At 50.2% G+C, this 12325-nt stretch overlaps 3 protein-coding genes across 3 annotated transcripts; 1 reads left to right on the top strand and 2 right to left on the bottom strand.

The window, feature by feature from the left end:
- Positions 1–2091: 2091 nt before the first annotated feature.
- COL26b_004621 (uncharacterized protein) lies at positions 2092–2484 on the top strand (the record flags this gene model as incomplete). Its single annotated transcript, XM_053177492.1, has 1 exon — positions 2092–2484. The coding sequence occupies one exon, from the start codon at positions 2092–2094 to the stop codon at positions 2482–2484; it is 393 nt and encodes a 130-aa protein (XP_053038606.1).
- A 158-nt stretch (positions 2485–2642) lies between these two features.
- Positions 2643–4367, bottom strand: COL26b_004620 (uncharacterized protein; the record flags this gene model as incomplete). Its single annotated transcript, XM_053177491.1, has 1 exon — positions 2643–4367. One exon carries the CDS (start codon positions 4365–4367, stop codon positions 2643–2645), a length of 1725 nt encoding a protein of 574 aa, XP_053038605.1.
- Positions 4368–5010: 643 nt separating this feature from the next.
- COL26b_004619 (uncharacterized protein) lies at positions 5011–5790 on the bottom strand (the record flags this gene model as incomplete). The annotated part of the gene is made up of 1 exon (XM_053177490.1): positions 5011–5790. One exon carries the CDS (start codon positions 5788–5790, stop codon positions 5011–5013), a length of 780 nt encoding a protein of 259 aa, XP_053038604.1.
- Positions 5791–12325: the final 6535 nt, after the last annotated feature.

Genomic DNA, 12325 nt, shown 5'->3' with positions numbered 1-12325 from the left:
GTTACCGGTCCGGCAAATCGGTGGCGGCCGATAATACAGGCCAATACCGCACTGCGTGCTTCAGCTGTCGGGCAGCGAGACAGCGCTGTGATCGGCGGAAGCCCTGGTAGGATGCCTTGCGCATTGATGGTCTGCCTATGCCGGTGCTGACCTGCTCCGCAGTTCGCGATGTACTTCGCAGGGACAGACATGCAGTTACCCTCTTCGATCTAATAGAGGCCGTAAAGAAGGCAGTACCAAGTAAGTTCACTGCATCTCATCGATTACAAGCCATGCTCAAATCCAGCCAGTAAACCAGACAGTCTCGAGAAGCTCTTAGCTCGCATTAACGAAAGCCCTGTGAAGGACCAAGTCATCGCTGCCATAGTCAACTCTTTGAACACTGGCTCAGACAACTTGTCTCCGCCCTTGACTGATTCGCCTGGTTTCCAAAATCAAGGGCTTGAAGTGTCCGTCAACACGACTACCCGCTCGGAGAGCCCTGAGTTACCAGACACTACTCAAGTACCATGCCCGTGCTTCAAACTTGAGAGGGAGAGTCACGTAGTATCCCCCTTACAAATCATGGCAGCGGCTATTGCTGCGGACCTACCGACAACATCACTATGCCCAAATCACACATCTCGTTCCAAAGATGGAAATGGCTTGGATGAGCGTCTAGTGGAGTATCTTAGTAAGATGCTCTCAAAGCTTCTACCGTTGGATAACTTGCTGATGCTAGTCGACCTGCAGCTCCTCGATCAACTCATCAGAAAGATTGGCACGTGTTGGCATCTCAGTCCAACAATACGACGTTGAAACTGGAGTCGACAGCATGCGATCCTGTAACCGCTCGTCTTGTCGACCAAAGCGATGTCTCGCTCTATTTTGACTTGTACGTGGGTGTTTTACCAATGCTATCACAAGTACTGATTAAAACTCTAATGCAGGTTTTTCAAAATGCGCAACCCACTAGTAGGACTGCTCGATCCTGTCCTCCACACCCCTGAAAGTGTTTACAATGCATCTTTCACTCTGTTTTCTGTCATTTGTGCTCTCGGTTGCGCAATATCAACTCGGCCTCGTGACCGCATACTGTACCCAACGCTTCTCTCTTTAGCTGAGGCGAGCATGATGTGGTCCATTGCTGCATCTGTGAAATCGCTCGAAATCATTCAAGCGATTATCTGCATGAAGTACTGGGCACCATTGCACCAAAGACAGGCAGACGATCCATATTGGCTTCATCTAGGTCATGTACGTTAACCTCGTGTTCTAGTCGGAGTCTTGATCGATTTGAACTGACAGACTACCAGGCGGCACAGCTTGCGAAAGAACTGGGGATCAATCGACCTTCTGCCGTGACTGAACAAGCCAACGCGCTAGCCCCGGATGCAAGCACCGAATTCAAAGAACGAATGATGCGCAACATTGAAAGAACATGGCTGTATGTTTTCATTGCCGACAAGAGTTTTGGTATTGCGACGGGTCGCTCCCTCATTGTCGGTTGGAACGAGTTGCCTCCATGCCCCTGTCAATGGTGGAAAAAGCCCATGACGAACCCATCAGACCGCATGATCAGTGGGCTCATTGAAATAAGAGTTCAGTTGGTAAGCTTTCACTACTTATGCATTCATCCTAGGAGTGACACTAAACATGCAATTAGCTGGAAGCCTTGAAACAGCTAGGGCGAGGCATCAAAACCCCTGAAGCTGTTCTAAGCTGGCACTCAAAAGCCTTCGAAGCCCTGGAGAGCACTCGAAATAAGGCATGCTCAACACATGACCCCCGAATCGCAACCTCTCTGCCCATTTTGGCTTTCTACATGGACCACAGTATCATGGTCCTGAATGCACAGGCAATGAGAGACCTCAAAAACATTGACGAAGAGGTCAGGTGTGCAGAATTTCTAACAGTATCCCGGCGGGCATTCGATGTGGCGCGGCGCGCGTTGGAGCTTGCGCTCTCAGACTCAACGATGCGAGAACTCAGATTAGGATGGCATAACAACCAATTTATTATGGTCGCGCATGCCATGACGGAGATCCTCCATGTAAGTTGAATTCGAAAAGGAGGAGAACGAATAACCTCCCTCCGGCTATTCGAGAACCTATGGCTGATCATGATGCTCAGGCCATCAAGCGCGGAAATCTTCCTCCGGCTGATGTCGTTGATGCTGCGACCAAAGTACGGTCGGTGCCTAGGTATCTGGAAGATATGGCGCAGGAACTACCAGATACGTCTGCTGTTCACTTTTATACCGCATTGTCGCGCGTTTTTGCTTCTCAGGTCGAGAAGTTTGTCAACGTCGAAGACCAGAACACGGATCAAGACGCTGGTATTGACACGAATCTGTTTGTGCCAGAATGGCTCAAAGAGGTGAATGGAGGCTCTTTGGATCCTGCTTTGTGGTTTGATGTAGGCTTTCTGAGCGTAGAACAACCAAGCTTTGGCAGTGCAGATCTTGGAGGAGTGGAGGACTTGGACAACTTGACTTTCAATTGATTATCTGGCAGCCCAGACGGACACTTTGAAGGACGAAATCAAAACATGAAAATGGCAACTTGATTCAAGACATGTTGAGCCGTCTGTGTAGGTATTCTTTCGAGACTGGTTGTTGAACGCTAGTGTACTCAATTTCCTTCCACTTTTGTAACACCAACCTAACATTTCTCAACCTTGTCGCAACTTTGAGTGTAACCATTACCAGACACATCGTCTTCCTTTCGACAATAACAAGAGGAGCGCACATTTACATCTGCCAAGTTGACCGCGAGCTTGAGTGGAAGCTCCAGTAGCCGGGCCTCGTCATTTCGGCCAAGACGTGTGAGACATTCGTGGTATCCATGAAGAGCCCAGACGTTGTTGGGATGTTGGTGGCCGCGAGGTAGTGAGGTAAGGAAGCCCAGATCCTCAGCGTACGCCTTAGCTGCCTCTTCGACGTGGCCTTGTTCTAGAGACAAAGCAGCGTAGGCGTGTCGAGTCGGTTGCATCCACCCCCAAGGCTCACTATACTTGAGGTTGTCATCAAGTTGAATCGACTTTCGCAGGTGCTCAAATGTCAGATCAAAGTTTCCTCGGCGATACTCCAATTCACCTGCGAGCATAGCCTCGCCAACCTTAAGTGTCTCGACACACTGGTTGGGGTAGTCGTACCGCGATGAGGGCACATTGGCATATGCCTTGGCGAAGAGTTTCTGTTCACTCTCGGCCTCTGGTACACGGCCTGTGGCTGCAAATGCCACTCCCCTCGCGTAGTGGAGCGTTGCGGTTGTGACGCAGTATAACGTCTGGTTCTCGGGGATTTTCAGGTCGAGAATCTCATCCCAAAGACCGAAACGGATCAGCACATGGGCGCGGACACCAACGAAAGCCTCAAGCCAGTCAGCCATGGGAGGCGACTCAATAGCCAGCAGCTCTTCGGGCAGGGCCTTCTCCATCAGGTCGCAGTTCTCCAGGGCCACCTTCGATTGGCCGGAGAGCATAGCGGCATAGATGAGCGAGTGGTAGTTGTGAGCGTGGTAAAACGTGTAGAGATTCATCCTCCCAATCTTTGCGAAGAACTTGTTGTCTGCAACCACAGCTGCAACGTTGGCTGAGACCGCGCTCCGGTAGTCGCCGATCAAGACATCAATGTGGGATGGCATATGGTTGAAGTGACCACCATCGGGGACCAGATGTCGAAGCTTGTCCGCAGAAGGTACCGCAAGCTCGGGTGTTCGGGACATTTCCACGAGATGAATATGAAGATGCAGCAGCCCCGGGTGCTCGTCGGCACCCTCTAGGGTAAAGGCACGCTCAAGAGCTGCCATGGCGTCGAGAGTTCGAGCATTGGCACCGGGTTTCCCGCTGTACGGATCCCACATCCCCCATGGTGTCAGGTTCATGAGAGCGTCAGTGTAGAGAACAGCCACGTCAATGTCGTTGCCAAAGCTTTCGTACACAGATTGCATGGTGCTGGCGTATGCGTCGTTCCAGGCGGAGTAGCCTTGCTCGTTTGTCGGCTGAGGCTGAGGGTATCGCTGGGCAATCGCGCGGACCAAGGACTGCTCAACGGGGCTTGCTCCGTCAATCCTCTCCAGAGCTTGGCAAGATGCCTTGTACGTTTCGTTGAGTGCAACCTTGAGCTCATTGGGGTCGAACAACCGCCATGCTTTGTTGTAATAAGGTCCCCGAGTGTACGCCAAGCCCCAATAGCCCATGGCACAATCAGGATCCGCAAGAATGACTTTCTCGAAGCATTCTGAGGCCTCGTTGTTGTTAAACCCATAGGCCCAGACAAGCCCTCGATCGAACCATCGTTGAGCCTCCAAGCTCTTAGTCGTGATAGGACGATGGTACTTTCCAAGGTTGAAGTATCCGTCGTCTTTGAGCATAGCTGCTGTCATTTTTGCAAGCGTGGTATTGCCGAGAGTAGATGAAGAAGTATGAAATTTGAAAAGAGAACAAAGTATGATGTACGACTCAATATGCACTTGGGCTTCTCAATATTGCAAGATGGATGGACTAAAGAATTCGAAAAAGATTAGAACTCTTTAAATACAGTAATGAGTTGACCAGACCACAATTTAGATTAGTCGGCCACGCTTTTGGTTTGTAAGTTGAGTGCGGCGTCTAAACAAGTTGCCGCAAAAGTTTGTGCGCATGGTCTCGTGCAGACAGAAGTCCTTAGTGAACGGGTGAATATGTTTGATTACTTATCAATCATATAGAAATTCTCATGGAGTTAACCTAGTTTCGGGGGTCATTTGACTGTACAATGTCTGCGTTTGGGAAATTGCTTCAGCTGTTCACCACGAATAACCTCAAAATCAATTCAATATCTTTGCTTTTCGTCTTTCATTGTATTGTGTCTGGGCAAACCATTGTTATTCAACAGGTGGTTTCTAGATTACACAGCCTATCCGCGATTGCATCTCGGACGGGTTATTAGTCCCGCTGCTAGATTCGGGCTCCTTATTATCAACTTCCTCACCGTCCACAGTAACAACAGCTTCGCGCAAGCTACCATTCGCGCCGGTCACGTCTGAACTAGGCAGCAAGACCGCCGTCGACCATCAAAATCTGGCCGGTGATAAAGGACGCCTTAGATGAGGCCAGGAAAGCCACTGCCTCGGCGATTTCGGCAGCCTCTCCCCAGCGCTTAAGCGGCGTCACCGCAGTGGCGCCCTCCAGCAGCGCTCGTGTCGGCGTCTCCATCATCGGCAGCACCATACCGGCGTTGATAACGCCGGGTCCCACGGCATTGGCCCGAATGCCATGATCAGCTTCCTCGGTGGCGAGCTGGCGCACCATCATGGCCACCGCAGCCTTGGGCGTGGCCGAGAGCGCATCGCACGGCACGGTGCGATTCACCGCGCTGGTGATCAGGGCGACGAATGAGCCACCCTTTCCCTCTCGCAGTACTGGCACGCCGGCCTTCGCGATGTTGTAGAAGCCGTAGACGTCGGTCTCGATGACGCCGCGGAAGGACTCCTCCTTGAACTCCGCCAGCGGGCCCGTATCGAACACTAGGCCGCCGGCGGACACTACCGTGTGCACGCGCTTGTATGCGTCCACAGCATGCTTGAAAACGGCCTCGACCGCCTTGAGGTCGGTAACGTCACAGGCTTTCGCGCTGACCTGGCGCCCGAGCTTGCGTAGCTCCTCTACCAGGGACTCGGCTTCGGCGCGGCGCGACCGGTAGGTGACGACAACGTTGGAACCGCGCTCCGCAATCAGGCCAGCGCTCGCGCGGCCGAGGCCGCCCGAGCCGCCGAAGACGACGGCACAGCCTTCGCCAAATTCGGGTTGGGTGACGCCGAAAGTCATTTTATGTTCTCCTCGATGGTTTTTCGGCGTTAGGTAGTTACGTAGATCGAGTGGTTATTGAGTGGTGTGGATAGGGTCTTGAGGGACGGAATGCTCTCGATTTCATTCAGTATAAATACTTAAACAATCAAAGAGGTGTGTCCAGACCTACACAACTCCATATGACTGACTCATGCCCCATTGATGCCATTGAAGTTATCGTTGGAACTCATGGATACCAGAATCCGCACCACCCCTGCTTTTTCCTCCGATTCGTAGAAGAAAGGGACTTTCGTCGAATATTGAGGGTCAAATGAGAGCCCGACGAGGATAAATCTGGCGATTGACAGGGCCCTTACCAATGGCCCCCCCTTATTGCGCGGATTCTGGTATTCGTAAGTTTCTACAATAGCTCGTTCTCAATCATTTAGCAACACGTGTACTACGTTACCCCATCAAGTCCCTGGATTTCGCACCGCATTTGCGGGACTGGAAATACCACGGCTGAGCTCGCTTGATACGGGAGTCCTACCCGGTGGATGCAGGGCGGTAATTGGCTAGATTATTCGACCTCACATTCAGTATTCGATTGAGACGGCTCAGACGGATGGGCTGGTTGGAGCTCAGCTGGCCGTACCTGAACTGTCACATTCTTCTTATTAGCCGGAAGCTGTAATAGGGACTGCGTGCATGAAGGAGAAGAACAAAGAAAACAACGCAAATAATATTGTGCTCAAACTTTGGTCTCTATATATCTAGTGCAAGTCAGATATCTTTCCTAAGCTATGGAGGCGATCCATCGATAGGGATTGTAACCGTCAACTGCATACACGTGGGGAATCACGTGTCTGGGATTTTGTCTTCACAAGAAAGACTGTGACATGAACGACACAGTGGCGAAAATTGCTCGTGGCACAAGCTTGACGTCGAGAGTGTCCCGGGTTTTGGGCGCCGATAGCACTGTCGACGATATTCCTCCTTGTTACAAGGCCCAGAACGCTTAGGATGGGGTACAGGGTCCAGCGTTGCGGAGAGAGGCTCCATTCGCCAGGTTACCAGCTGCCGGCCCGGCACCGCAACTGCTGTTAACCTTGACGGCGTAATTGATAACTCCTTTAGGGGCCGTGGCGTCTCTCATGGGTCGAATACCGTCGTGAGGGATGCAGACGCTGTCGACAACTTGTTGATTGATGTTCAAAAGTTCAATCTGACATCCCGTGTCCTGAGCCATTGTAACGCCGGCAAAGCACGCCGATAGGATGATAAGCTCTGCGACTCTCATTTTGCAATATGAAGAAGAGATGTTATGAAGTGTTTGAGGATAATCGATGTGTTGTTTGAAGAGGCAGTGGAAGCGATGGCAGGATTGGAAGGAATGACGGGGAAGAAGAACGTCTTGAATATATAGCAATTCTTTGGCGGCTCAGGTGTATCGGATGAGGTCCATAGTCTCTACACCATGACTCAGTGGTATTTAGAAACTGCCCCAATATCAGGAGACTTGACCCTAGAACCTGCCGGGGATGGATACGGACCTCTCCTTTCCTGAGGTGCATGGGACAAAAATGCTTGACACGCTTGTGGCTTAGATTATGTGCGTGAAGCAAACTTACTTCAGAGCTAATGAACATCATATTCATAGCTAAGATAGCCTGGAACTTCAGGAATCCAGTCAACTAATCCAGTCGACCCTCCCCATCGACTTCCATACGACGCTCGAGAAGGAAGAGGTTCACCATCGTAGTGGAGGTGTATGGTTCATTGAAAAGCAATTGCAACTGCCGAAATAGGTCATGCCGATCTTACCGTCCTAGATAACACAGATGTTTATTTCTTTTCCAGGGCCTGTTCTGTCTTCACTCTATGGGTCTTCGAAGAAGTCTAGGCTGTATCGATATTGTCTCGAAAGAGTTTGTAGGAAGCCCGAGTCAGGCAAGGTTTAGATAAAGAGAGCTGCTAAACCGGGGGAAATAGTACGTGCACTAAATACCGCCATTTCAGAGACGATTTTCAAGCCTTCGACCGGCTATATCGCAAGTTCAAAGCACGTTCAGTCAGGTTGTCCCAGGAAAATATGCCATATCAGGTAAATTATCCGGCGTTAATATAGTTCAAAACCTAAAGTCGACGAAGCCGACGACGGCTGGATTACTCCGCGAGGTAAAATCGCCATTTTCGATCCATTTTCGGGTTGCTCCAGCATTCCCGCGGGATACAAAAGCAACTTTCACTGAAATAGGGGCTTCTAGGATTAATTGGGTTTCACAACGATATTGGTCAACGCTTGTATGATGCCACCGAACACGGCGCTAGTTCAGCCGCCAGGGAGTAAAGCAGAGGCATTTTTGAACACTTCACGCGTCACACGGACTTCTCAAGCTTACTTCAGAAGGCGCGACCGTGTTGATAAGCAGCCGATGACCAAGAAACTGTAGCGCCAGTCGGAAATCCGGAGCAGAGAAGAGTTTGGTCTATGTCTTGAAGATCACTCTCGAGAGGGTAAATAGCGAGCTCAGTGCATTTGCTCGTTTCAGACATCGTGGAGCCTGACTGGCTGAATCGATGGATGACAAGGAACCAGGGTGTGAGGTTGGCTGCGCGGTATTCCCAACCGTCAGAGCAGACGATGCGGACAAGGCATGAAAGGGCGAGTGATTGTTAGAGTCGCTCAATAAGAGCGAATAGATTCTTCGTGATCTGAGTAGTGCCTAACCACAAGTAGGAGTTTGCGATACCAACATGCGTTCTTAGTGGGGAGACGGTGCATGATGCGCGATGATTCATCGCGCGCCAAGCCAGATGCGGAAGGAGATCTCACGGAAACCTCTCGCGGTTGGCTATGGTGCTGGTTGCGTGCTGGTTGCACAACTTGCGACTTCCGCCTACAAATACACATGAACAGCTCTGTATGCCTTCGAATGAAAATTAAACCACCTTGCTTTTCATTCTCTCAACAGGTCACAGACACAGCCCATACTTTGGCTCTGCTGATTCTCGGTTCTCCTGTGCCATCTCTATTTGCCAGACAAATCACGCTAGCACCGATTACATCGCCGTCAAAGTATCGAGTAATATACCTACTCTTGGGACTACTCCAAATTGTGCGACATAATGACCGTCAACAACGACACCAATCAAACTTGCGACCCGCCATATCCCATCCCCAAGGGTCTTCGCATAATCCCACTGGACCAGCTCGATCTTCGGTCAGACGCTGAAGTGGACGCGATCATCAAGTCAGCCCCGCCAGTCACATCCACAAAGAATCTCTGGTTCTTTTGGAACTCAGGCTACGACGATTTACATCCATACGCGAAGCGTAATGTTCGCAACTGGCACCGTCGGTTCTCCAGGCAGGGTTGGACAATACGAGTTATGGACCTCGAGCCTGAGTCATCTGGATATATCGGGAACTGGATCGACATAAGAAACCCGAAGAACGTGCCCATGGCGTTCACTAATGGCGTCCTGGACGGGGAGTTTGCCACCCAACACTACTCCGATCTCGTTCGCTTTCCCCTACTGCTCAAGTATGGCGGAATCTACACGGACGTAGGGTTCATGCAGATTGGCGACGTCGATAGGTTATGGGAAGAAACTATCGCCAACCCACACAGTCCGTTTGAAGTATTGTCTTACAATGCCGGTGGTCCCCGAGACTACAGCCTCCTAAACTACTTCATGGGAAGTCTTCCCGGAAACAAGTTCTGGCAAGCATGTCATGCTCTTCTCGTGAAATTGTGGGAGGGAAAAACGAATACGGAGGGTCTACACAGTCATCCACTCCTCAAAGGGCTGCCCTTAATGGGAGAATCGTTCAGCAAATCGGGAGACACGAGTTTGAGCGAAAGATTGACAGACTACATCATCCAAGGACAAGCGATTACGATGGTTATGAGTACAGTCGACGAAGAGAGAGGTTGGAACGGCCCTGCATATGTCACGGAGAAGATATTTGCGCCGGATTACATGGTTGGGAGTCAGTTGATCAACGAGTATACGAACTGGAATGGAGTACAGGCTTTCAACCTCATGAGCCTTCAGGTGCCGCGGCGTGGAGAGCCGGAGTCGGACGATCAAAAACTGGCACGGGAAATTGTGGAAGATTGTCTTACGAGAAGCTTTGGCTTCAAACTAGCACACGGCTTGATTGTTCAAGTACTCGGACCTACGTTGGGAAGCTTGTGGAGGAAACATGAAGGCAGCGATGCTGTGGAAGGAACGCACGCCCACTGGTTGAGGTATGGCATGGAGAGATGGTGCCCAGACCATTTGCCGCAAAGGGAAAATTACGAGTTACTGGAACCTGTAAAGATTGGTCCATTGTTGAGAGAGGAATAGACTATTCTAATATCTAGATAATCGCAGTGCTCGCATTGACGCTCAATATCACGGATGTGAATATGGAGGCTGATGAATGTTCTTCCCATCAAACTTAACAGACATCTGGTGAAGGAGTTCAAGGTCGATGCCTTCCAGAACTCGAGCATTGACTGGCGTCCCCCCCTTGGACTTTTCATGCCAAAACCTTGCATTGTCAGGCAAGTCATCATGCTCTTCCTTCGACAGGATGTTGTGGTTGTTTGTGAGGAACACTCCGCAAGCTTTGCAAAATGATTTCCAGAGAATGTTGTGGTTGAACTTGTATCGCCCAATATCCTTTTCGTCTCCTATCAAGTCGACGCTTTCGTCATTAGGGTATACCCAGACATAACCGTTCTTCGATCGAGTTAGCAAGCTACCAAAACAAATTCATTTGCGATGTGAAACTTACCATCTCGCAAACTCTGCAGTTGCATTCTAAAACAAGTCCTTCGTAGGTTCTATCCAGAGGGGTGCTACGCAGGCGAAGTGTCAACGCTCCGCAGTGGCAGCCTCCCGTATAAACATTTGGGCTGTCCAGAGGAGGATAAGTTTCGGCAGTTTTCAAGTTAGAGCGTTGTTGAGAAAAGCTGCGCCCAACATAATCAACCCTATGAAAAGTTATTATAAGGAAACTTTTGATTTCGACCGACTATTTTCGTACTGCTCCAGCTTCAAATCCTTGACATCAAGGGCTTGGAATGTCCGAGCCTATACAGTCAGATGTCGGAGGTTACCTCGTAGAAGGTACCACTACTTACATTGAAGGCTATCTGTGTATCAGACGAACTGGTCGTCATCACAGAAGTAGCGCAAATACCGCAGAACTGTGGGGTGAGATCGTGTTTGCCGCAGGAGATCATCGCAAACTCTTACCTTGTAAGTGGCATCTTCCGCACCGATGGCGTAGCTCGTCAGAGAGCTCTCGTCCCCTTTGACAAAGGTGACCTCACTCCGGCTGGCAGATAACCATAGGTTTGCCTTTTTGACACATAAGTCGCAACCGCACTGTGTGGCTTTCCTGGGTTCTGGAAAGTAGACGACGTACACGACCGCAGTACAGTGGCAGTTGCCACGCAATTTTCGCGTGGGTTCGTGGGGTTCGGTCATGCTGTAAATGAAGGTAAGATGAAGATAGGTAGCTGAAGAGCTTCCGCAGAAGATTTGTCACAACTTTTAAATCAGGCCCATCGGGCTTCATAATGATCTCGGACCCGGAATGGAGTTGCTCTTCCGTAGGCTTTGAAGATATTTGTTGAGCTGCGGATCCTACGGCCCGCCCACCAAATATGCTGCTCGGTTTCGGTTTCTTTAGTGTTTGTATGCCAGCTGGATTACCGCCCGCCGTTGTTGGCTCGTGCATACTAATACTGCATGGCATTGTTGGGCCATACTATGCGTGTATGGAAAGGAGAGCCCCTCAACTCTCCGGTAACAGCCATGAATTCCATGCTGATAACTTGTGACACTGACCTTCATACAATGAGATTATGCGGCCACTGAACGGCACGTTCTACAAAGCACAAATTTCAAGGCAGAAGCACCAGTATCATCCGCTGGTACACGTCCCATTTTCTGGGAGCCACTTAGATTATTCAGTGACAACGACCAAGTGCACGCTCAACTTACCGTTGAAAGTAACATGCTACTAGAGCGGCGTGACGGGGTTGTTCTACTCCGCTACAGCGGTGGAGATTGCACAACGTAGACTTCCCGCGCGCTTATGACTTAGTAAAAGCCAGTGCCTTGATAAATAGACCAAGGACGTCGACTAATTTTGTTGAACTGCCAGCGAGCCCAATCAGGCATTTTGATAGCTTAAACCATTATTAAGCCCAGCTGTTGTACATATGTCCCCGGCTAGGATCCTGATACCTTGCTTCGTTGCGTCCTAAAGCATATTGGGTAAGTACGATATGGGCTTAGAAGGGCATGCATTGTTCAATAAGAATCTATGATGTGCAGTATTAATTCGAAATGTTAGGCTGGAGAACGCAGTATGGGCTTCGTACATAGAGGAGCTGGAATGGTGAAGAGCCCAGGTTTCACAGTATTTGGCTAACCGGCCGACGTTGACTAAGTTGGGTCCTTCTTGACCCTGAGCTTTGTCCGAGCAGCCGCACGGTGGGCTCACACCTACGTCTCTTCTGTGCTGCGGACTCCTAAGCTGCGGATACTTGCTCTCCTCTCAGAC

The sequence above is a fragment of the Colletotrichum chrysophilum genome (assembly GCF_026319265.1).
Source record: "Colletotrichum chrysophilum strain AFK26 chromosome Unknown scaffold_28, whole genome shotgun sequence".
NCBI lineage: Eukaryota > Fungi > Ascomycota > Sordariomycetes > Glomerellales > Glomerellaceae > Colletotrichum > Colletotrichum chrysophilum.
This window is presented reverse-complemented; position numbering and strand designations above follow the sequence as displayed.